General features: G+C 36.8%; 1 protein-coding gene across 1 annotated transcript; it reads right to left on the bottom strand.

The window, feature by feature from the left end:
• Window positions 1–13,307: 13,307 nt before the first annotated feature.
• Window positions 13,308–22,605, bottom strand: LOC135701715 (uncharacterized). Its single transcript, XM_065222573.1, has 5 exons — window positions 22,421–22,605; window positions 21,676–21,860; window positions 21,328–21,579; window positions 13,793–13,976; window positions 13,308–13,730 (listed from the first exon to the last, which is right to left on the bottom strand). Exons 1-5 carry the CDS (start codon window positions 22,596–22,598, stop codon window positions 13,336–13,338), a joined length of 1,194 nt encoding a protein of 397 aa, XP_065078645.1. The 5' UTR covers window positions 22,599–22,605; the 3' UTR covers window positions 13,308–13,335.
• Between the last annotated feature and the right edge of the window lie 4,515 nt (window positions 22,606–27,120).

The raw sequence follows: 27,120 nt of genomic DNA, 5'->3' as shown, positions 1-27,120 counted from the left end.
GGGTGCAATATCGTACGCAGGTGTGGGGCCTGTACATTCAATTGCCGTCAATGGATGGCAATCGATGTCCGTCGGTGATTGGCACTAGATTGTGGAACAGAGACCGACGTTAAATAAAGAAATGAAGATGTACTTTTGGCCTAGTGTTCCGCGTGCTCCTGCCTACTTGACGTAAATGATATCAGCGAGCTTACGCTTGGGCGCCCCGCTAATTGCTAAGTTAAATGGTAAGCCGTTTGACTCTCGTGTCATTCTGGTTGCCAAGCATTAAGGTTCTACAAAGGGTAATTACATTTGTATTCGTCTTCTTTTTGAAATATTCTTCAATCATCATCATTGGTTTACACATACATTCTCATATTATTAATACAAAAATTTAACACTTGTATTTCATGATTTAAGAACGAAAACTTCCTGGGTAAAACATATTCACTGTATTTACTATCTTGTGTTCTTCGAAGCTTATCACAATAACACACAATCGAATACACAAAATCCAAAACAACTGCTACTCAAAACTCTTGGTGAACAAAACCACTTCAACTTTACTGCTTTACCGGCAATCGTCAAAGTATCATTGAAAAAGCGTTGCCAGATGTATTGCCTCTAGCAATGAATTTAAGTTTATTAAAACTACCAATTGTAAAGTTTGACTCATTAATATAGATGAGTGTATGTATTTAATGGTGAATAAATATCAGAAACTCAGTAAATAAAACAAAAACGACCATTCTAGGCATTTTACCGGTCCAATTTTAAAAGCCACAGAAGATTGAATTCAACACTAACAGGGTTCATGGCAGCAGTGCACGTAGACTGGTATTCGCTTTCCCGCTTAGGGGTGTAAACAAACTTGCATACAGCGAGGTCTAACAGTGTGAACGTTTTGTCTGCTACATTCTTATGCACTAGATAGTGTGACATCACATTTGCTGTTGTATTGAAATGAAGGAAGAAAAGAGATGGTTAAATTTTCCTCACCATACCAGTTGATATTTATGAAACATTGGCAGTTTTGGCGTTGGGACATGCACTTCCAATGAATTTTACCCATACATTTAGAAAATGATGATTGAAGAATATTTCAAATAGAAGAAATAAATAAATTATTGACCCTTTGAAGAACCTTAATCAACTACTATGATTACTAGACTTGGTTGGACTTGGTGGCTAGGTGTATGATTTTTTTCTGTATAGAAAGGGATGTCCTTGGGAGGTGGTAGATCGTTAATATTGGCAAATTGAATAGAAATGTAGTAGTGGTTTCAATCTTGGATAATAAATAGATAATCTTTAAAAGATGACGAAGGTTGAAATTTACAGTAATATATATATCACTTTTACTTTAACTTTTTATTTGTTTTATTAACTGTTACACATTCGACCTATTAAAAACGAACTCTAGTGGCTATGTTTACGGAAGTTGCGACAGTACATGATGTACACTCACACCCCTACAGCATCAATGATAATCATTTCACTGACACATACACTCGAAATAATCTACACGTTGAAGCTACGTGAAAAATCACGTAAGCTCTCACTTTTTCCTCTCCTCTCAGTTTTATGTGGCTCACGTAGAATGTATGTGATGTTCCTTGAATTTCACAGGGAGTTCTTTTTTAACACACCTACATAATCAATTAAATGTACGTGATTTTCACATAACACTGAGTCTATGTGCGTTGCACGTAAAGCTTATATGATTTCCACATCTAAAGAATGGTACGTAGAGGTACGTAGGTACGCTCAGAGCGTTGCAAATCATGGCGGCATCACGATATCCTTTGTTCGGTATTTTTGAAAGATATTGGCAAGATGTGAGTATAAAATTATGATTTTTTTTTTCTCTTTGACAAAAACAAACTGACTGTTTCATCGTGCTCAACAGAATTATATCAAGCTGTCCAGCAGTTTCTTCCTATAAGAAAAAAAAAGTACCTCGGCCCATCCCAACGATCGTCCAGATTGTTTGTGCTGCGTAACGAATATTAAAAAAAAATTTGATGTGGTGTATTTAGAATATATGAATAAATTAAATTAATATGAAGATTTAATCTACATATTAAGGAAATATTTGTATAAACAGTGTCAAAATATTGATACAAGAATTCTCCAATGAAAGTTACCGACCAAATCACGTAACTTCTATGTGATAATCCTGTAACGGTTAAGCTTCATGAAATAAGTACCCCTACATGAGATTCACGTAGCTCTTATGTGAAAAGTACGGTGGAAAAATCTACGTACGTTTTCACGTAGCATTGACGTGAAAATTATTCCGAGTGTAGAAAGGAGAGAAAAAAACAAAAAAAAAGCGTGACGTATCGTATCACCTTAAACAATGTTCACAGTTCCCTTCTCCACCAGCTCCTCCATTGCCCCTGGTCAACCCATTCCCCCTAGGACATCACCTGCCCTTCGCTTACGCAGAAGACTCGAACGCAAACAAAACGCTTTGAATGCCTACATCACTTGGAAAAAAAACTGAAAATCACGGCCAACTATCCAGAACAAAATATTCTCAAATATACACCGTGAACTATGGTTCACGGCTGTGGTTCACGCATATGCGAAATCTTTTTGCCCCGTGCAGATTTCAAAAGATCTGGTTGAACATTTTTCACAGGCAAACAAGATTGTTGCCTTTTAGCTATTTTTGCTCGAATATCGAAGTGAGTATGACTGGCGATGATTTTCTGAAAGGCGAGGTTTGGTATATTTAAGAACCCTAACCTCCTTAAAATTAAAATACTAGACTGCATTCAGTGTCACTCGTTAGAACGAAGAATATCTACACTCTTTCAGACTCGTTTCATGTGACCTTAACCGGGTCAGTTAAACCCGACTACTGTGTCATAAATGTTGTGCCTTTAGTTCGGTGATAGTTGCCCCTATCCGATGATGTTGTTGGTTTGCGTGGGCGTACTTTGGTTCGCGTGTAAAGGGCCTTAGAAAGTTTGTTTACAAATGCTTTTGGGCCGTTTTCAAATCAGGCATAACATTTGATAACGGCACAAAATAATTTGTAAACAAACTTTCTAAGGCCCCATGCGGGAATTTTTTTTATCATTTTTGTCAACGGGCCAACCCCTAGATTTGTGCCATTATGTGAGAAAACCAGTATCTGAAAATTTCAGCTCATTCGGATGTAACACGAGCTGGCGCTTTTGGTTTAAAATTTATATGGAGATATTGGTTCAAATGTATGGAGAAATAACATTCCTTCACTCTTTCGTGTATATAACTGGTTCAGCAAACTCGATTAACCTCAGAATTTCTTAAACTATAAGGAACAACTTTACTGAAGACAGCATCACAATTCATGTTAGTATTATGGAGATATTAATAAATAAAATGCATTATGCTCGTATTTTGCAACAAAATACAGGCAGCTTATGCAATGTATCATCTAGATTACCACTAAAAATAAAAGTTCATATTTTCCACAGGCCAACATCCAGGCTCGTGTCTTTTGGTGCGATAACCACTATTTGAATGTTTCAGCTCATTTTGACGTTACACCATGTTTAATGTTCATTTAGGAGATTTGGTTGAAATTTCCATATACAAAATGCTCATGTACATTCAAAAGCGAATATCTCAATAAAACTAACTGGATTTATGATGAAATCTTCAAAAAAATTGTTACTCATTAATTGAACTACCAGTTTTGAAAATCTGAATCAAATCGTGGATAAGGAAACTATTTTATGATGGATAGAGTGTAGGTGTGTCATTTTTTCATGTATTTTATCCAAATTCCCCATAAAAAAATCAAACTAAAAGCGCCAGCTTATCTTAGAGCCAAATGAGCTGAAATTTTCAGATAATGGTTTTCCCACCTTAAGGCACAAATCTAGGGATTGGCCCGTGGAAAATTAGAACTTTTATTTTTATGGGCCAGTCTAATCTACACTGTGAAATGATAGACCTAAAAGTGCCTCCGCTTAAATTGAAAAATTATTTCCAAGCATTGCGAAGTAATAAATTATAATTTATAATGTTATTATATAGTCTGGATTTCTAATTGACGAATAAAAAAAAATAAATTGAGAACAAAACGTATGGGATAATCACAAAAAAATCCCTAAATCTAAAAAAGCATTATTTTAGACACTTTGATTGAAATTTGCATTTAAATCAATCAGATTTAAAAATATTCAGTCCAAAGTTTAGAAACTTGTGAGTTCTATGATTTGAAAAATTGTTGGGGAATCAAATTCTAATAGCATAGCGGCGCCGGCGTTGAAGTGGTAAGCGTGATTACCTCTCACCCCAGCAGGCCTGGGTTCAAACCCAGTCGGCGCCACCGGGATGTTCGGAGGCATAACATCTCCGATCACGCCTTCCTTCGGAAGAAAGGTAAAGCCGTTGGTCCCCAGTTCATGAGTTGATGGGTCGATAGGTAGGGTCCAGGAGTGGTAGCTGCCTCCCTGGCGTCGGTTGGTGCTCAGCACGGAAAACAAGATCGACGAAAAACAAATCAATGAAAAAAAATTAAAGGGTTGTGTCCTATACACGACGTACATGTATACATGACGTAGAACCACGCAAAATTGATGTATGTCATGCATTTTTGAATATTATACTTTATCTTAAATTTTTCAAATATTTCAATGTTTCGGTTATGGTTCACTTTTTTTCCTTGATTTGTTTTCCGTGTATGTATAACTTTTCCAAGTTCCTCATTTCCTCATTGTGATAGGTGGTCACGCCATGATCCACCTTAATCCGCGGACTTGCTCCTGCTTGCTGCAGGACCAAGTGCCACGCCGTCCGAAGCGGTAATGAGCAGAGCATGACAGCAGCGCTGTTTTATATCTTTTCAGGTTCAAGCAGAACAATGTACTGACAAATGGTACTCGATTATGACGACTGGGTTAGGGAAAATCGTTTATTTCATGATAACAGATAAAATTATCATTTGTTCATTTTTCAAATGTTTTTTGTGAAAAATTGTGAAAAATATTTATTTCAGCAGATTTGTAATGTAATATCCTATCTATTGGCGTATTTGGATTTTATTTTCATCTATAAATGATAAAGTTACAACCTAACACTATTTCACCACACATATTTTTTGATTTACACCCCAGTATAGTCGACTAATAATGTTTAGTAGATATTTCCTCTATTTATACATGATCAGTTTTTTCGAGAAATTTCGTGAAACTAAAATCAGGAATCAAAATCTCATATTTCTTAGAAATATTTCCTTCTTTATACATGAGCAATGCTTTAATGAAAAAATGTCGATGTTGCGCATTTTGTACCAAAATGGACTCCTCCGCTAAAAATAATCAGTCCATTTTTTTTTCTCAATCAGCCCAATAAAAATAAAAATTAACCATTTTGAATGTAACAAAGTGGTACATTTACAATAGAGTATCATATCGACATAAAAAAAATTCGCTCAAAATATAAAAATTAAAATGAATAATTTTTATATTTTGAGCGTAATTTTTTATGAGCGATTATTTTCAGCGCACTGACCTTTTGTGCTTTTGACCTTATGTCCTTTCAACCTTTTGTCATATATTCTTCCAAACACTAAGCTGAAAGACAGGCGTTATGTTCCAGTTGGACATAATTGCCAAGAAGAATAAAAATTATAAAACATGCACCGTTAAATTACAAATTTCACATTCCAACCTTACAAAACTATGCAAAAATCTTTTATTCTTCGAACGAATTAAGGTCAATAGTTGATTAACAATCCTTAATATTATCACTGTAACTATCAACAATCATTTCAGTTACTAAAATTATTGTAACAATTATCCATGCTCGCTAGCTGTCTCAGCAAAAGAATAACTTTCACCCAAATTAATTAACAAAACTTTTCTTTATGTACTGCACTGTCAGCTGCAGAGATATTCCTACAACTCACGTTTATAAGCTTCATGGGAAACACAGGGCAAAAATCCTTACACCTGGATACTGAGAGATAAGCCTCATCCACCTGTCGGCGTTGTCGAAGTGGTGATTTATTATATTCGTTCGCAAAAAGTGCACCTACGTGTATTATAATCATACCAACACTGTTCTTTATGTCAGCAAATATAATTAGTGTCAATGGATATTCGTCCATGCTCTCCCTCATGAGAATTCATGACAACAAGAAAAACTTTCTCCTAGCTGGATTGAATGGCATTCCGCTCAACGGTAATGATAATAACATCAAGGAACGGTATAAGTTGTTTGCAAACGAAGGATAGCTTGTGGTGAGAAACAAAATATCAACATTGTAACAGACTGATGAAATTATTTGAGTAACTGGAACTGAGACATTTACCAAAACCTATCCATATTAATAAATGACTGGTGGTTGTACGATGTCACTCCTGCCTAGAACGCAGTGTTCATAAGCTTTGCCAGTGCGAAATAGGACAAACTGCAATGCATAATCCTCTTCCTGTAAACGTTGCTAAAGAGACGGTCGGCTAATGAGATGGCTTCTTTGCCTGCGTTCAATCTCGTCAAAGAAAAAAAAACTCTCAAAGAACGCTACCCACCAAGTTTGTTCTAAAGATGCGATGCAATCCAAAGCGAAAGCATTGCGTTAAATAGCTCACTTCAGAGAATACCTATCTTTCATCCTTTCTGCTTCAGCATTTTTGCATGTCTATGGTAAAGATCCGCGCATCCACTTTGCTCTTTGAATGCTGGGAAAACCAAAAACCATGAATGAGAAATATTTTGCGCTTCATTTATTAATAACACTGTTTTCCCTTTCACAGCGTCCAGGCCCTCGCAATTACGTTATTCACTGGAACATCTCACTAAAGGGCAGATATAAGCTAAAATTAATTTCATTACCATCCGATTGCCTTTGAAGAAAATGAATCAACTGAGCTTTTTAAGAAATTCTGTTAAATGATCTACCTCTCTATTAATTTTGCGTGTTTCGTGTAATGTGAAAGTTCTTTAATGGAAATGTTATATAGGGGAAATGAATGTAATGTCGGCCTAAGTGTCCCTAATTTGAGCCCATACATAAATTCAGCAATCGACTAAATTTTCAATAGCGACCAAAAATATCCATTAGTAACGTCCCAACACATCTTTAGCGATGGGCTCAATCTTAGATCCATAGGCCAACACTAGAGCCATTTCCCCTATATGGAACTTTTACGCCTTTTTGAGTCCATAAAATATTAGAATGGTGAACTCTGCTCTAATGTTTAAGCCATATTATTCGAAAAGCAACTCGGTCTCGTCTTCAAGATAACCGAGTTTCGTGCTCCTACCTGCCATAAATTTCTATACTGCTTTGTCGTGTGATCAATCTTGAAGTTCAGTGTAGCGGTACGATGCCCGTATCAAGCTGTGATGGCGATGATTGATTGAAACCGACCTAAGTTTGTTTTTTCGTTCTGCTCTACATCACCTCCCAAGTAACAATTTCGGTTTTATAAGGGATCTGTAGACCATGATTTAGACTAGTAGCATGCTTTAAAACCTCCATAAAACTTGCAATGTTACTTGGGCTTGCTGGGACTTTGACTGGATTGTAAATCTATGCACCTGGTTCTTTGATCAATGAGTTTCCTACATCTCCATACCATACGCTGCCCTAACTGAAGAAGGTTGATGTTTACCGATCGCACTTACCAGCTGAAAAACTGGTCTGAGTACTGAGCATAAGCATGAGGATTGATCACCGTACAATTCGAAGATGCTACTCCGCGATTCCCTCGATCGAAACGTTGGCGCTTTTTCTTAAAGACTGAAAAGTCGAAACGAAATTATCTAGTTTAAGTGTATACCTTTTTCGTCGCTTTCCTTTTAATTCTACTACTTTTGTATCACTTTCACTTTCACTCATTTTTTACACTAATTCCACTTTCACTTTTACTTTGAACTATAACAGATACGTATTTCGTTTACTACTTGCAAACTTCTTCTAGTCTAATCTAGTGTGAGAAGTTTGCAAGTAGTAAACGAAATACGTATCTGTTATAGTTTATAGTAGTGATAGTGAAAGTGAATTAGTGTAAAAGAATTAGTGAAAGTTAAAGTGATACAAAATTAGTAGTAAAAATCGACGAAAAAGGTATACAATTATTCCACTAAAATAATCGTGAATCAATTTAGAATACTTTAAAAGATGATTATGATGGTCTTACTAAGTACCCCGACTAATATTAAATTGCGTTACTTTTCGGATAAAAACTAATTGTATTGCTGTATGTATTTATCTGACTCAACATATCATAAGCTGGTATGTATAATAATAAAAAGTCATTGATGAACCTGGATGAAATATTTTAAATTAATTAACAATGCAAATACCTAAGACAATAAAAAATCGTTTTGAAGAGGGAATAAATGTTCATGTTTTGTCACACGCAAACCAAACATCGCAGCGAATGATATAAGTTGACATTGCAGACGGCCTTTAGCTCCAGTTTCCTCGACATGGTTGTGTCACATGCCCTCGCTAATATTGCCGTCAACTCGTCCACATTCAGGTATTGATGGTACTTTTGTTAGACAGCGTAACTTTCAGATTTTCCGTAGCTTCCAGTAGGCTGTGCCCTCCTAGCGTTGGTGAAAAAATCATGAAAAAATCACCAGCATTCATTATGAAATGAATTTTTCATCCATAGTGAACTTTGATGAATTTAAGTGATTTTTTCAGCCCTGGTTGGTACATCTGCTTCCCCACTACACTACCCAAGCATTGAAGTCTGATGCAACTGCTCCATCGTCCACCTAGGGGGCTCGTAGCAACTGCATATGAAGATTCCGTTGATTATGGCGATCGCGAATCCTTCGTATGTGCTCGCAAGCACTTCTTCAATAAGGTATCTGCTCATAACTTGTATTTTAGCCATCCCAGCTCCATCGGCCACCCATTTACCGTTATCGAGAGGAATTCGATACGGTTTTGCAATGATTGCAAAGTCACATTTTGCTCCCGTTGTCGACTACCACTGCAGTGCTGTGCAGTGCCGCAATGATTGAGGTTTATTTGGGTTACCTCCATTACTTTTGGCCCATCATCGCCTTTTTGTACGCTGGGCATTTGAAGCCTCCCGTCATGGGGTCGTTTCCGTCCTCGTTATGCAGAACATTCACATCGGTTGCTTCATGCAGTCTCTCGCGATGTGACCCTTCTCTTCACATTTCCTGCATAGATTAGATCTGTCAGGGCCTTTGCAGCTCCTCGCCTGGTGACGAAGTGCATACACTTAACACTCCGAATACGATGCCTCCGAAAAACATGTAACGGTAAGTTTGCAATGGCATTCCTCGATAATTTTCAAAAAACTCCTACCTGTGATATCAGAACTGGAAACCAACAACAGATACTCCTTCGATCACTTCTGCAAATTGATCAGCTTCATCCCGGGACGCACCAGCTTGAGAACTTCGCCTCTCCTCCAGCATACAGCAGTCTTTACGACCCTGTGTTTGGGTCTGGTGAGGTGTCTTCCAATTCAAAAGTTGAAAATCGAGCGTTTTACTAAAATAAATCTAGCTTCATAATGGCTCTTTCAATAAAGAACAAAACTATATCAATAAATCAATAAACATCTGTTCAACCCCCAGCCACGTTTTTAAAAAATATATCTATTCACCATGTTTCAAAAAATTGTCCTTTAGGGTGTACGATCAATTTTGAGATACACTGTATGTAGGTGCTTTCCTGGTGACTTGCGATCCTCGGGATCCGGCGAATAGGCCTTCCAGGTAGCATCCACCCATCATGTAGTATTGCTCTCAACAATACCAGGGGTGTATTGTGGGTGTGTCGTGTTGTTGAGGCTGCGTACAATCAAGGTTGCAAAGACTCATTTCAGCTAAAATAATGTTTTTCGGAATAATAAAACCAAAAGATGGTATGATGGCATGTTTTACTTGTAACTTACAAGAAGAGGTTACAAAGTATGCGTTGGAAACATAAAACCTGTAAATTTTGCTTTCTATGAGTCACAATCAGCGATTTGCTGATCGCTGAGTGAGTGAGTGAGTGAGTGAGTGAGTGAGTTTGTGAAAAATTGCTGATTGTGACTCTCATGAAGTGAAATAAACAGGTTTAATATATCAAACACATTCTTTGCAACCTCTTCGTGTATCCTACCAATTCAAAATTTGATCATGGCATCTAATTATTTCATAATTTAGAAAAACATTGTTTTAGCTGAAATGAGTCTTTGCAACCTTGCGTACAATACCTTCACAGTGTGTTGTGTTTTTAATTTTGTCGTTGGCCGTCTTTTGCCTCCTAGCGTAGTTTTTCCAAATACCTAGTATAAGCATTTATTTATTTGCATGAATTTTATTATTTACATAGCTATTATTTATTATTTTAGCTTGAATTGAGTCCGTATCTACCAAACATTCAAGCAATATAAAAACTGAATTGGTACATTCGGAAAGCATGTGATAGCAGAGGTTTGAGAGGTTTTTTTAGTGTCAAACATATCGTTGTACCCGTTTTACGGTTACATCAATTGTTTCGCAATATGCGTTATAGCAAGACATAATTCTATTTATCTTTAACACTCTATTATCGAACTGTCCGTAACAAAAAATGAACACGAATTGTCAAAAACAACGGTTCATTCGGTATTTCACTCCAGCTGTGTTTGATAATATTCACTGGAAACCGCAGTAAATGCGATCATTATGTTACCACCATGAAACTGACAAGGCAATTACTTTTTATTGTACCGTAGAAGTCAGTTATAGTTTATGTGTTTTTTTGTGTGTGTGGGAAAAAAGGATTTCAATTTAATAATTATGAATTGTAGAGAGAAGACCTGGTGGTCATATAGTATGCCAGAATAACTAAGTCATAAAGAATGTGGTTGCTTCTTAATAAATTGAGAGACTTACAGTTGTAAATGAAATCTTCAAATTCAATTATATGACAGCATAAATATCCTTTCATTTAATCTTTTATCTTTCCTTGATTTGTTTTCCGTCGATCTTGTTTTCCATGCTGAGCACCAATGCTACCGACGCCAGTGAGGCAGCTCCCACACCTGGACCCTACGTATGGACCCATCCAACAGCTTTTCGTGATCAGAGATGTTATGCCTCAGAACATCCCGGTGGCGCTATCATTTCTTCGTTTTCCTTTACTTTCATATGAACAAATATGATAGTTTTCCCAAACACCATATTGTCCATGCTTAAGAATATAAGAAACAACCAAATAGTTTGCATGCATATGCAAACAGAAAACAACATTTCCGTTCGAACATTTCTAACCCAGCATTGTTTTCACTCGTAGCGTTAGCCAGACTCGATGGAAACAATGGAAGTAATCATAACTAATAAATGCCTGTAGCAACCGTATGATTTAATGGCGGGGTGAAACATTGCAGTCCGAAAGGCACCTTTGTTATTTAGTGGCGATTTCATTTTTCACCCTATTTCTTTACGTGATGTGATATATTCGATTTCTTATGCCACTTGACGACAGGAAGCTTGCCGCTGAAAGAAACCAATGCTACTGAACAGGAAATGCAGTTTGTGGATGAATGTTTCAATTTAAGTGGAAAAAATGGTCAAACATTGTGCTTTCTACGACAGAGAAAAAATTTCACTTGTGCCACATGCAAAACCAATGTCTTGTCTTTCCCAGAAGGACAGACTATAAATCAAATGCCTTAAATTATCATTAAAGTGGTGCATGCCGCAGCCTATCTCCATATATAATGTGCTCAATTATATGCAAATTAAATAACGCCAACAAATTTACATACATCAAACACCTCTACCTATTGCTTTATAATTAATTTCTTGGGGATTTTGCATCTTTATCATAGCTCTTCCTGTGCAGGTACCGGCTACATACATACTAGAATGGTTTCACTTCAGCTTTCAAAAATTGAATGAAGGATAGTAAAAAGGACGATGTCGAGAAAGGCCGATATGACCGTTCTTGTCAGTTTTCCGGATCACAATCGGCACCGGAAGCTAAACATTATGCAAAGTATGCAACCGACTCCCCATTCAAAGTACATACGATCGGCAAACGATGAGACTGAAGATTATACCAAAATCTTCGTAGGTCAATTCATGCTTTCCATAGAATAATAACAAACTTGGGTATCATAATATTGTGATGACACCACGTCACGTGGAGAATGTTATCCTATATCATTAGGAAGATCGTAAAATGAATAACCAAGGTGAAGGCTGGACTTATAAAAAGTTGTTACTGTGAAAATTTCAATCTTTTTCATGTTACAAAACGTGGTGGAGAGAGGAATTTCTTCAAAAGTTAAATGGATAATATCGCAATTCATCTGCAAATATTTTCTGTTTTATTCAGTACTTCGCAAATTTGATTCTAGTACGGCTAGAGACTAGGGACTAGGGCATATAATATCGTATCTTATTGACTTCAGACAGTCAAGTGTAAAGAATTTGATAAAAAGCAACGAAAAAGAAATAATAAAAAATATTAAAAAACTTTTTTTAAATTATGTGTTTGATATAATTAATTACCAAAAATCATTCTAAAGCACAATGGGCAAAAATTTAGAAAACCACGAAAATTTGGAAAACTGTTTTCGCCAACATGTTGTATATTTTCTATAAGGAAACAATCCGGTGAATCGATTAGCAGTAGTCATTTGCCGCAGACTTTTATCTACCAAGATATATGGCCGGGTCAGCCCGAGTTCCACGTGAAATAGATTTTTACAATGTTTTCCTTGATGCTCAGGATCACGAGATCAATATGAGTTCTCCATATACACATCTTATCACTGCAATTGTTTAAAGCTATTTTAATAAAAATAGAACATTGCTTATTGAACAAGACAGCAATAATTTGGCCATTTTCTGAGTATCCGAATAATCCGGTTTGACCGTTACAGTGACCACATCAAGTAAGCTGTCCTGGAAAATCCCAATTTGATTTCACATCGAACTCGGGTTGATCCCGGCCCTATATCTCAGCAAGGAAAAGTCTCCGGAATGTTGGACCACCACCAATCGTGTCAAAAGAGTTTTTCCTTCAGGAAAAGATATAACATGTTGGCTGAAACCGTTACCCATCCGAAATATACAATTTAGTCGCGGTTTGTCTAATCTTTGCCCACTGTGCAATGTGTGGTACCTACCCTACATCGTTCATATAGATAATACGTTTTCCAATTGATTCACTAAGCCAATTCCCACAACATCAACAGTATAGCTTGAAACCGAATTCCACTGGTGTTTTCCCTAAAGCCAAAGCACGTAGAGTTTCGAATCGTAAATACGGTTTTCACAACAATGCAAACTTCAATCAAGCTTGACAAAATATTGTACGCTAGAATGACTAACAACTGAGCTTTGACTACACGGAGCATTTCGCTCAACCTAATTTGTTTTGATTTTATTGTCCCCAACCAGTCCACTCAAGTCCTTTTGGTTTAGCTTATAACGGTGAATGCTGTTTCGATACGCTTCTGGATTTTCCAAATTCCTCTCAATAATATCAGTCTGCAACACATCCTCCGATACATCGCCCAGCTTTTTTCCTCGCCCGTAGAAAATATTTTCCGAATAGACACGGTCCTTCTGACGATACGTTCCGTGCAGAATATCCCAGTAGTAAATATTGAATCCAAAATTCACGTGAAAGTACTGATGATGATTGTCATGGAAGATGGTGTCCGGCTGCCATGGTTGCCACCAGAAGGACTTGAAATTAACACCAGAGTGCCCCAAAATCCCATGGCAGTAAGCATAGACCACAACGATGTAGAACGGTGCTGGAAAAGTCAAGAGATGAATCAATTGAACCGAACGTGATACAGATTCGACAATGTCATACCCCAGTGGGTAGGAACAGTGACAATTGGAATGAGCATTACAAGTTGAGTAAAAATAATTTCCACCGGATGGCTGGCTGTAACCGAGAAAGCCGTCGGTTGCTTGTAAGTGTGGTGAAGTTTGTGGAAATTTTTGTAAAGCCATGGCCAATGGAATATGCGATGCACCCAGTACGTTGTGTAGTCCTGGAAAAAAAGATTTAAATTAGTTAGTGGGCCCATTTGAGAAAATGTATTATCTTGCAGTTTATAGAATACGGATAGATAAAAAAATTCCTCTTTTTGGCTGTAGCTAATAATGGATGAAATAAATGTAGTAATATTTACATATTTTCGTCAATCTAAGCAGCATCCACACTTTTATTAGCAGTTTCTCAGCTTCATGCACACATATAACGTGTTTTTTTTTTAATGCATTCATCTGCTGCTTGCTATTCTTTCTATTCCAATCGACAGAATTGTCCAAAACGGGTTGAACATGTTATTACACGGCTCCAAACTTTTCAGGTGAGTGTGACTATTGTCGGTAGCCTGATATGCCTTGGTTACCTTTCTGCGTGTAAACCAGCTATTCTATTATCGGCAACTCGAAATCAGCCGTATTTTGAAATGCATATATTTCATTTAAAGAAAAACTTGGCATAACAGGTGAGCTCGGTCATAAAAATGGTATCAGATTAAAGCTGTTAGACTAAAGAATCGTTTGAATATATTCAGCGAGCGTTTTGGTGTTTTGCTGTGAAAATACAGTAAAATTAGTTTTTAAATTTTGGTAGCCGAAAACAGTAAATCAGTGCCGAAGTCATACTTTACCCTATATAATGGCATACAAATTTCACCATATTTTACTTTCTTGTGGTCAGGAACCACGTTAACGTTTATAATATACTTCTGCCCAAACACGTCACGTTTTTTTAGGTACCGCCCCTTTATGAATTTTGGTATGTTTGTACGATATTCGTTCAATACATATTTCCAAACCGAAGCATGTGGCGTTAGCATTGTTGTTGTAGAAGAGTTTTTTTTTAAATAGGAAATTACTTTCGGAACTTTTTTTTAAGAACATTTAAAAATGTTATCTTGATGTTGTACCCTTTTTTTAGTAAATTTTCCCATTCAGGTACCCCCCAATAAACAAGTAGTTAATAGAAAACCACAGTAAAAAATATAATACACCTATACACTGAATTCAATAACTCTTACACTAATTAAAAAACTTATTTTTGGGGGAGGTAGCTCATCGATTCTTCCGGTTCGCCTCCTAGCATCGTGAGCATCGTGCTATAAGGTACCAGGCGATAACCAGGTTAGTTGATCGATAGCTCGATGACGTCGTTTCGTTGGCGGTCTGCAATGGGAAATTCTCATAGCAGGCGTTGACGATGGGACGTTGTCGAGTTGTTGAATAGCAACTATCGTGGTAACTCACCGATTACCTGTCGATCTGCCAAATTTGGAAAGACGTCTGCATTGAATTGTCTCATATAATAATATTCCGCCCACTATATCACAAGAAATTGCGAGTAGCTGAGTGGAATGGAGATAAGTTAAGCATTGGGTACAGGACCAAGTCTCCCCTGGGTGGTGCCAAAAGATGAGCGCAATAGAATCATCAAGTTGCCATAAGGCACGGAATGAGACTATTGCATGGCTGGGTAGTCAAAGTCTTCCATTCGTTAGTCATTTCAGGTGGATTAGAACAGGTTTAGGTTTAGGGTGGGCGTTGGCCAGATTTGGATTTTTCAGATATAATCCTAAATAGGACCTAGATTATTTAATACACTAGTAACCTCAACTTCTGTCACAATGTTTCATTGTGACTAATCAACACTCAATGGGTAAAATATCAAATTTGCGGTAAATTTGAAAAAAAAAGGGAACTTGGAGTGTAGAGCGCACTGCCCACTGGACGATTCTGAAGCCTGACCAAGTGAGTGGGTTACGGGTTTATTTGATTGTACGTCATTTCCAAGTTATATATAGATACATTCATACCATTGGCATTTTGTATTTGAGATAAGACAGAGACAGGATGCGGAGGGCCCGCTTAGGGGGAGCGTAACCCATGTTATGGCTTCCATTTATTAAATAGTTCAGATAGGTTGGAAATGATAGGTTCATGGTGAGAAAATGTACCATATGGTGCCCGTTCACTGATCGAAATTAGATTCAAATCGTCAGGCCCTGCTCTGGAATAAGGGGATTGACGATGATTTGTCAAGTTTCATTTTGCATTTGCATATAATTGTAAGTTTAGGTTTGCTTTTGTAATTGTAAGATAGATAGTTTGCCTCAATTGAAACATTGAGTTGTATAAACTTGACGAATCATACCTCTAAAATAGTAGTAGTTACAGTGCCGCATTATCTAACAACCACTGCCTGCAACTAATGTTGGAGGGGTCGGCAGGGCTGAGTACGGATCAAAACTAACATAACTCTAACACTGAAATGATCCCGAAACTAACGCTCATTCATTGCACTTTGAGTCATAAAGTAGTTTTATTTATTTTCCTACTAATCTATCTACACACTTAGTTTTTTCTACCGAGCTCGGCTGTGCGGGTCTCGGTGGGGAGGGTTTCGCTGAAAACTCGGCGGGAGTGACATTTGATTGAGGTCTCGGATAATGCCTTTTCTAATAATCTGCCTACGTTTCTTTTCTTTGTTATCTACTTTATCCCCTTTTTATTTTTCTGCTCTTCTTTCCTCTTCTCTTCTTTTGTTTTGTTTGTTTACATATAACTAATACTAATACCTCCTTGTTTTCTCTCTAATTTGTCTACTATGTCCCACCATCACGATGAGAGATGAGCTACCGTACATGGTACACGCTCATATACACTCCCAAAATAGTATGCCGCAAGTAAGTATATCACAGAGGCAACTAAAGATCCAGAAACAAAAACCGATAACGCTGAACGGCAGATTGGTTTACAGTGGTCGACCAGGGTGTGTGCTGATAAATTACAAAATTACAATTACATCATTATTTCATACATCAGCTTGAATTATGTTGATCGATATTACATTTTTTTTTTGCTGTGCACTACACCACCGGAGCCAGCAAAGTTCAACAATCCATCGTTGCTTATGCCTTTGTTGTCGTTTGGAACTAGTTTTGCGAGGTAGGCGACGATTGTGCGTATTTCTCGCGTAACTTTTGAAAAGGGCCTAGCCTGAACAATACGTAAAGAGCAAATTGAAACATTGTACGTCGCGTGAAAGTGGAACTTAATGAAGGCCTAAGTACTTTTTCGTAGTTTTTAGTTTTCGGATTTGAAAGATCGTCGGTTACAGTGGCCTGCTTACTGAGCAGAAAAACGCGGTCCCAGGTCCTTACATATCAAAGAGATTTATGGTAAAATCGCTTGTGTATCGTGTATTTTGCGAAACTCGTTGTTGTCGTTGGTTCCGGGTTTGAATGGATACAAAAATTTGAGCAACGGTATTATGTGATATGAGGGGCTCGGTGGCCTTAGAGCAACCGTTTTTGCTTACTGAGCAGAACATCATGAGTCTAATCTCAGTCCCATCCACATTCAAGATTCGTCAATCGTTTTATTTGTTAATATGACTACATGGTAATAACAGCAACTCGGTGATTAAAAAGGTGCTCGTCTGCCTAGTGGCAAACGTTTTTGCTTACTGAGCAGAAGACCGTGGGTTTAGTCCCAAGCTCCTTCGCGTTATATGATCGTTAGGACAAATTCAGCTTATCGTTTACCAAAACGAACCCTGCTACAAACCCAACCCTTTTATCCAACATCCCAGTGATTCCTCGTGGAAGTGCAGAGGTGTTCTCGGCTTCCATCAAAGCGAGTGTCATGTCAACACAATCCTTCCCATTCGTTTCTTGACCTGTGTTCGGGCGCGGCCGGCGCTGGTATTGCCTAATTTAAGATCACCAGTTTTTACACATTGAGGATGATTGCTAGTCCCAAGCATCGTCTATTGGTTCTCTGTGTAATTACAGCTGATCTGTCAATAACAGAGTAGCAACCGTGGGCGGTCAATCAAGCTCAAGCTCAAGCTCACTAATTAAAAAACATATTTTAATTCTAGTTATACATAGGTTTACCATCAACGATCTTCATGTTGAGTGATCCTACCCAGATAGACATTATTTTACATCACGACCCTTCCATGATGAAGCAGAAGGAAGAGGGACCAGCAAATATTTAAAACTGTGCGACAAATGTGTGAATGCTATCTAATTTCTAAATCTTGTTTCAACTACACGCAGAAAAAAATAATTTAAACGTAATAATATTTGACGTAAATTTAATAAGAATTTCATTTTGTTTTGGCTGCAAAATGAAATCATTATTATTTCAACAATCCAGTATCTTTGTTTTAAAAACCCATGGATTGTTAAATCAAAAAGAAAATCTTTTCGAATGCACAAGAGCTTTTATGGTTTTGACGTAAGCTGTCAAATTTGGCAGCTGGGTCAACAAAAAATATGTTTGTTTTTAAAAGAGATTTCTTGTTGATTCAATCATATTTATTTTATTAAGCCTAAAAATATACGCAGTAGAAATAAAAATATGTTTATTGATTCAATTTTTAATAATTTGCGATTATTTTTATGTTTTGTTTTCTATTTGTTACCAACAGAATTACAATGAAATTAAAAAAAAAGCTTTCTGAGGCATAAAATCTCTACGGTTCATGAGTTGATGGGTCGACAGGTAGGGTCCAGGTGTGGGAGCGGCCTTCCTGGCGTTGGGAGCATTGGTACTCAGTACTGAAAATAAGATCGACGGAAAAAATCAAGGAAAAAAAGAAAAACTGTTGATATTTTGCAACAGCAGCATACTTACTTACCTCTAGAGCTGAATGAAACGTAGTTATTTTTTTCATTTATGGCCCGGGGAATTGACACAACAAATAAATGTTAAATTAAAATTAACTATTGTTGGCTTGATAATAGAATATTGTTATTTTTACGATAGTTGCAGTTGAAGAGTGGCTTATGAAAACAAAAAGAATCTTATTTTGAATTTATTTGAATAAATATTATCGAAACAATAAAATGCAATATAATTTCAACCGGAATTGTTTGTGTAAATACAAATAAAGTTTTTTTTTTTGTTCAATGCAAACAATTTTCTGTCCGTGTAGCGTAAGAGCTATTGAATTTGAAACCTGAAGTAATTAATCAAAGATAAATTTGCACCTGAAAATAACAAAAAAAAACTCCCCAAATTTATGTTACAAGCAAAGTTGCTTGCGACCGATGCAAACAGTTTGACAGTTCTATACGGGAATCCAGTAAACCGGAATTTGCAGTTCAATCTTTCAAAACCATAGGATTTTTAATACAGATAAGCTACTATCCAAATCATAATTTTTGCATGCGTGTTCGTGGCTTAGCAGAACGGTTTTTCGTGAACATGGGGCAAATGTTAGTAGTATGCTTTGAGTATAAATTTCATGGTAACTTTTATGATTTTTTTATTATTTTTATTAAGATGATTTTTAGTCACATTAAACCTTTTAGCTAGTTCATCACCAAACTTCTATGATCATTCATACCGGTTTGTCAGTGTAAATAGTTCGAATTGTACCCCTTCCAGCTGAAGAGATGCAATAGTATACGCACTAACAGCATGTCATAACCAGCATTACTTGTCTGAGATATCTTTTGAACAATGATTACTGGTAGATGTAATTTAGAAACAGTATTGAAATCAGTCGATGAATTTGTAGCATATTTTAGCGAGAAATTACATAAACATCATGATTGTACAAAAATTTCGCTTGCAAGTTTGAAGAGAAGGGCAACATTGATTTTGAGTGGAATTTCTTCTTAACTTCTTATGGTAAGGGACCTTGTGATTTAATTGGCGGTACAATGAGGCGAATGGAAACAAGATCAAGCATGGCTAGACAACACCAACATCCAAGAACAAGTGCTTAAACATTATAAAACATTGACCTAGTAAGAGAAATCAAGAAAATTTAATATCAATAGTATTTTGTTATGTGCCAAAAGATACGAAGTGGGTGCTGCATAACGGGATGGCAGTAATCAGCAAGCTGCCTTATACCGCTAATCACGATACGGGATGTAAGATTTACCACCTATTCCTAGACCTGACTACTTCAAACTAGGGGAACAGGATTTTGCAGTAATCACTGGAACACATCTTAGTCCTTGTTACTTTTTATGTTGATAGTGACAAGACTCGGCTTTGTCCACCGAGGATGGACAAAATGAGTTAGTAAGTCTTCATCTATGTGATTCCTCATCTTCTATTCGTTGTTCTCTAGTTTGAAGTGGTTAAGACTAGGGTTTTGATGCATGGTCATTATCGGTGTCATTGCTTAATTTTGTTGGTAAGCAATCCAATTTTGACTGACAAAGGGGTGCGGCTTTCAGGGGTATAAATAGCGGGACCTTTCAATTAGAATCGATTCCTTGCGATGAAGGCAAGAATGACAACTCTATCAAAACCGAATACTTCATCATTACTCAATAGTGATGCGCCTCAATTCGCCTGAGTTTTCATGTGATACGTATTGGCTCATGGCAGATTTTGGCCAGGGAGCACTCGGAACATGCTTTGGTGAAGCTACAAATGATCATACTTTTGAATTATGATGTGATTTGATGTAATTAAGCTTTAGTCAGATTCTGACCACTTTCCCGGTGGAAACCAGTAACACTGATAGATCGCATTTTCCTGGTGCGTTAATGGAATAAGACCTATATACTCCTTCAAAGTTTCATATTTCTTGAACTAGGGGGCGACCCCGGCGTAGTGGTTAGCATCCATACCACTGACGCCAAAGTCACGAGTTCATATCTCACCCCGGACAAGTCACGAATGACCCAAGAGCGTTAAAGTGACTATAATTTAAAACAAAATCTTGAACTACATTGTTTGAGTTTCCCGCATGCTTTTCGATATTCATCGAAGTAGCCTCAAATTAAAATACTGATATTCGGTCACAAGACTAAAAAAATAGGGCGAATGCAACCGTTTCCGTTAAACATATTACTGACGAATTGACTCTAGGAACCTCAGTACTTATTTTAAACAAATAAAATTTGAGAAACATTCATTGATGTAAAAAATAATTAGAATATTCTTTAAAAAATACTATCAATGTTACCCCGTTTAACGGTACTCTATTATAGTTCATTGTTAATTCCTTTATTTAACGCCGGTCTCTGTTCCGCAATCTAGTGCCAATCACCGACGGACATCGATTGCCATTCAATTGCACCCATTCAAACACACATGAGCAGGGGCCAACGGCTTTACTTCCCTTCTGAAGGAAGACGTGACCACAGATTTTTATGCCTCTGAAAAATCCCACCGACCTCGGCTGGGATTGAACACAGACCCATTGGAGTGAGAAAGCAGTCACGCTTACCACTACATCACCGGCGCCGGCTTACTCTATTAAAGGTTTGATTAGTTTTTTACAGGCCACTTTCAGTATACTGTAGTCCATTTATAAAACTCGATTTATATCTTCCATTGAAAACGACAAAGCTAAACTTATGAAACCTGAATGCTTACCTGATAAATGAAAACAGCAATAAACTGGAACCAGAACCAGAACCATCCATATTCGTTACAGTTATAGTAGATGGTAAGCATGCTGCCATTATTCATCGCATAGCAAGCAATAACACCGGAAAGGATGCTGACAATAAGTAAAGAGGAAGCTCCAACCATTATCTCATGAAGCTCCAACTCCGGCGATAGAAACTTTTCCGGTTGACATTTCCACTCGTGAGCTTTATCCCGACGACAAACATAAAAGTACCACTGCAAGAAAAAGCACAGTTTTCAGTTACCTGCCATAAGGTACTGTGAACAGTATAGTGCCTACAAACAGACACTCTAATAATCAGTATGCTTTACGTGAATGAACCCGCCAATTGAGAAGTAGATAAGGTATGACCCGGCAACAGCTGCTACTACATAGTATGATAAATCGTTGAAATGATTGTCAGGTACAATATTTTTAAATGATTCGTCGTTTGTACTCAGGGAATCTTCGTCCTTCAATTGTTTCAGTAGGTGCACCAAGATAACGATCCAATCACCTATTTTGGAATAAAATGGAAACGTTAATAAATTTATTGAGTGCGATAACCTGCTGTTAATAATCGCAAGACATTTCTATGCGTATCTTTCGTCTTTAGTTCAAATGTGTTTCAAAATATTAAGCATTATTAAATTGATATAATGGAAATGTACAGGGTGAGGCAAAGTAACTTCGACGGTTGCACACAAATGTAATTCTCAATGTATAAAATGAATTCAAGCTAAAGTATTTTTGTTTTAAAGTATATACAAATATCAGCATTGCGTTCCATGTTTATGACCATTTCCTTTAGTGACAGTTACTCTACCTCAATATGCGTTCAAATAAAAATCCGTATATTTGAAATTATTGATTAATTTAAATGTTCATAAATGGAGATACCAATAACTCTAAAATATGTTTTAAATTTTCAGAAGACACCATCTTACGAGAAGTGGTCTAAGAAAAGATAATACATTTTCTACAAATAACTTAAGTCATATAGCTAAAAAATCAAACTGATAAACAAAATTGTTCCAAAAAAACAGAGAAGCTGCTACTCAACACACCCGTGCTTACCTTTAAGCGTGGTTGCAAACAGTAGCACTGCTGTTGATATTAGTAGATTTTTCAAATATTGCGGTAGAATATCCCAAACTGTGCTTAATCGAGTGGAATATTTTTCTGACCATCTCACTCCTTCTAATAATGGATTTTGGTAGGTCTTCTTGCAGTGAGATACTTTGCTTGCACTCATTTTTATCTAAAGCCACAAGTACCGATCGAACAAAAATTAAATCAATGAATAATTCGAAACTCGCGTACACATTGCGCAAATGCCTGGATGTCACTGAACGAAGTGAACCGAAAACAAAAAGACGCTGCACAGTTTCACTGATTACAGGTTTGGGTTGAATATCTGACCTAAATGAGCGTCGAAAACCGAACACAATCTAGAAATAAGCCAAATCAGAGAAATACAATGGACGAATTTCACGTCAACTCGACAACTGGTTGGCAGCACCCTATGTCCTTTATATGAACATCATTATGCAGCACCTCGGCAGATTCCGTTGAAACTTCCTGGGTGTAACAACCTAGCTTTCTGAAGCACCTGTGCATACTTGTCTTGCTAGGAAAAATCTAAACTACCATTTGAAAAGGGCTGAACATTTTTAAACTTTTTTCAAAAGGTTATAGCGCGTTAGCTATAAGACTAACATAATTTTGGGTAATGCGTAAATTTTATAAAATTGTCTAAAATTAAAAAAAAATAAGAAAAAAAATTAGTTTTTTTTTCAAATACTTAATTTTTTTTAAAGTGGAAATGGAAAAACCACTTGATTATCTACAATTCGTCCATGATGAGCACTTTTTTTTTACTTTTTCATGTCTTCACCGAAAATAACATGAAAGGCTTATTTCATCCTAAAGCGTGTACGAGATTGGCAGATCCCATTCAGATTCTAATTAAACTGTGTAGCTGTGAAAATGTTGCCTGGTAAAGCAACTTTGCATACTTTTATTACTACCATTCTTATAGACTTCATTTTTCTTCCAGCAAAAAGAATTACTAACATATTATGAAATTGCGTTAATGAATCAGTTTGAATCAGTTTGAATCAGTTTGAATCAGTTTTAAGCCTCAAGCTGTGTTCAAATTTTATATTTACGATATGAGGAAACTTTTACTCAACCTCTATGCAAGCAAATATGACGAACTTAGTCAGCTACTTATGGCTGTTGTGACGGTTGGGGCGGGGTCTCTTACCATCGGCCTTTACTTACTGATATAGGTAAGTAGTAATATCATCATTCATAATTTAATGTCACAATGTATCAATAATCACTATTTTTCATCAGCCTAAACGTTCAAAAGTACACCAGAAAAAACAAATAGGGTAACCAACTTGAATTGGACCCCTACATATTTTGGACCCTTTTCATATATTTTCCTCGCTTACTGTCTAGTTTCTTCAAATTCATCTGGGTTGATGTTGTAATTACATTCTTTCAATTACTTGCTATGTCTCAAGATCATTAGTTCTCCTCAAATTGCTTACAATTGCTCAATTTAAGCAGTTTTAGAAAATGTTATCGACAAAGTTTCATGTTTCGACGTTTGTCAAGAGGAATCGGCGTTAGTGTACTTGTTTTAAATTTGGTCTAAAATATACAATTCAATGATTTTTTTATAAAATCAGTTTATCTGACTTTGGAAGATGTATTTCACGTGTTTATAAAGATTTCACCTTAAGATTTTACTTAAAAAGTATTAAATAAAAAGTGTCCAAAAAAGATCGTAAAAAAATGTTACCAACTTATTTTGGACACTTATCAAATGAGAATCATCAAAAGAGCGACAAAAAAAATTCCGGTTGGTCGATCGTGCTATTATCTCAGATTTCTGATTAAATTGTTAAGTAAATCAATCAAAATTATATGAATTCATTGTTTTTAAATATGTAATGTAAATATGCAATGTAAATATGTAAAAATATTATGCATAAGTACAATATTGGGTATACTCAGCGATCAAATTCACCCCGCTGATCAATTTCACCCCGTTTTACGGCACCTTCTTTGAAAATTTTCCTACCTAGACGGACCTAACAAATGCGAGATAGGAAGAAGTGACCGTCGTAATTAATTTTAGGCTCATAGGTTGAAAGAACTTCATCATGTCCAAAATATATTCGTTCCCATTCAGTGTGTCCAAAATATATTATGGGCACTGTCCAAAATCAAGTGGAAGGGTCCAAAATATGTGAATATCATGATGCGAAAAGAATTATTTTTCGAGTATATATCAATAAATAAAACATCTAGTGACATTTTACATCCAAGATGAGTAGCTTTCGAACACAACCGCATGTAAATTGCATAATAATAATAAACAAATAATATTATATTGACATAAACGTGATCTCACTTCCTCTAGGGGTCCAAAATCAGTTGGTTACCCTAATGGTCCTTTTCAGGGCCACCATTCGAAAAACAACTGGCCATTTTCAGAGCCACCAATTCAAAAACGGAAAGAGTTAAGATAATAGATTATCGATCAATTAAAAGAACTAAAGGCTCAACATGTTTGTTCAATTCACTAGCGGTCCTACGTCGAGCTTTCGTTCGTACCCCTAGGCACAGACCCTTCTACTTTTTATCAGAGATTTTAAGCCTTAGAAAATACCGGCGCGACTGGGATTGAACCCTGGTCTTTCGTAGTGAGAGCCATCATGGTTACCACTACATCACCGGCACCGTTAATTGTAAGTAGTGCTGTCATATTTGTCATTTTGTCAGAGAGAAAAAATAATAGGAATAAGGCATTTATTAGAACAAAAGATTGGAATTGATGAGTTCTATCAGTGAACGATTGCTACATGTTTGTCTGGTTTATTTTTTTACTGAAAGTTCGATATTTTGAACACGGTACATTAAAAAAAAAAACAAGCATCTGTTAAATGTGTATCAAAACCAAATTTCAAACACTTAACTTCATTAGATGATGTTATTTTGTTGGCGTTTGTAAACTCACTGAGACAGGTAGTGGACTAGTAAAACAATAACACTGTTACAAAAACTATCCGCAGTTTATCATTCCAATCATGTTTTTCTTATCTATCTATATATATAAAAACTAATTTCTGTCTGTCTGTCTGTCTGACCCTTATATACTCGTCATAACTTTCGTAAAAGAACTTCAAGAAATTCCCTACAAGCTTTCAAATATGCGTCCTCTCATGCTCTTGAAGTCCTTTGAAAACGATTCTCAAAATAAAATCGATTTCATTCAATAATTCGTCGATGAGATAGAATATTGATTTCTTCAGCAAAGTTGCTTGAAAATAAATTATCTCAATTTTTTGTAGAAGCAAGAATTCCTCTTAACCATAAAAATAATAAGCTTTTTATTTTGAAAAAAAAGAAGGCAACCACCACCCAGCAGTCACCACCTTTACCAAAAAGATAATGATAATGGAATGGTATAGGCACAGATGATTCGCAGGAGACAAGTGTGTATAAGTATAATTGCGAAGCTTTGCGAATTAAATGTGGTAACTAAGTCTTAGCTTTCTCCATCAAATCCAAGAGATGTCGCGCGGCCAGTGGTGGATAACACAGTTTTACGGTATGAAAATTTTCGAAAAATCCTCTATTTCTCTTCAAACCTAGAAGCAAGGTTTGAAGTGAAATAGAAGATTTTTCGAAAATCTTAATACCGCCAAACTGGTTTATCCACCACTGGCGGTGAGACATCTGTCGGATTTGATGGAGTAAACTTAAGAAAATTTCTACACTGTGTTCTCTTATGTAGAAATAATATATCGGACAAATTTCACCATTAATGATATTTTCAATAAAAAGTGATTTTCGTCATCAAGTTAATTTTGCACTAGTCCATACGATTGAAGACTGCTCGCCCTCAGATAGAGAGTGCTGTCAGAAGAAGCAAGAAACGCCTAATTGACAAACGGATTTGATTGCCTACACGTCATTAGCCAAAAATTGCGTGCACTTTTAGCGGTTGCCGTATATTTATTGCGCAAACTTTCTCACAAACTCGTATCATATCGAGCATTGTATGCTTTGCTTCTCAGTATCTTCTCTGTTTTCCAAACAATGTTTTACAAACAACTCGAGTATTAGTACAAGACAATGCAGAAGTGTGCCCATTGTAGACGAATACGCGTATCAGTCAAGGATAAGCAATCAAGGTAATGGAATTAAATGGAATTACTAATCGTGCTCTCTTTCTTTTCATGGGTATTTCATTATAGACGCCCACATTCATCAGGATTCATAAAATATGTAGTTCCAAATTCTGATAGGAATCATTGGTCACACTACGGATTTTTTTTTCCTTTGTTTTGTTTTCCGTCGATCTTGTTTTCCGTGCTGAGCACCAATGCTACCGTCGCGCCAGGAAGGCAGCTCCCACACCTGGACCCTACCTATCGACCCATCAACTCATGAACCGGGGACCAACGGCTTTACTTCCCTTCCCTTCAGAGATGTTATGCCTCAAAACATCCCGGCGGCACCGACTGGGATTGAACCCAGGCCTGCTGGAGTGAGAGGTAATCACGCTTACCACTACACCACCGGCGCCGCTATCACTACGGAATTTGAAGCAAATAAACTTTTCGAGGCCTCCCTTAGCTCAGTCGGTAAAGGCGCAGCTACAAAGCAAGACCATGCTGGAGGTGGCTGGGTTCGATTCCCGGGCCGGTCTAGGAATTTTTCGGGTTGGAATATGTCTCGACTTCCCTGGGCAT

This window comes from Ochlerotatus camptorhynchus, unplaced genomic scaffold (genome assembly GCF_037179485.1).
Source record: "Ochlerotatus camptorhynchus isolate MF236.1 unplaced genomic scaffold, CSIRO-AGI_Acam_v1.1 ptg000176l, whole genome shotgun sequence".
NCBI lineage: Eukaryota > Metazoa > Arthropoda > Insecta > Diptera > Culicidae > Ochlerotatus > Ochlerotatus camptorhynchus.
This window is presented reverse-complemented; position numbering and strand designations above follow the sequence as displayed.

What these genes read in the sequence shown, in the direction of transcription:
- LOC135701715 (XM_065222573.1), bottom strand. Translation starts at nt 22,598, where the DNA reads ATGAGTGCAAGCAAAGTATCTCACTGCAAGAAGACCTACCAAAATCCA. An exon ending in TTGCTGTTTTCATTTATCAG is followed by an intron (nt 13,977 to 21,327) that starts GTAAGCATTCAG and finishes CTTTTTTTCCAG; the next exon opens with GACTACACAACGTACTGGGT. An exon ending in CACTGTTCCTACCCACTGGG is followed by an intron (nt 13,731 to 13,792) that starts GTATGACATTGT and finishes TGACTTTTCCAG; the next exon opens with CACCGTTCTACATCGTTGTG.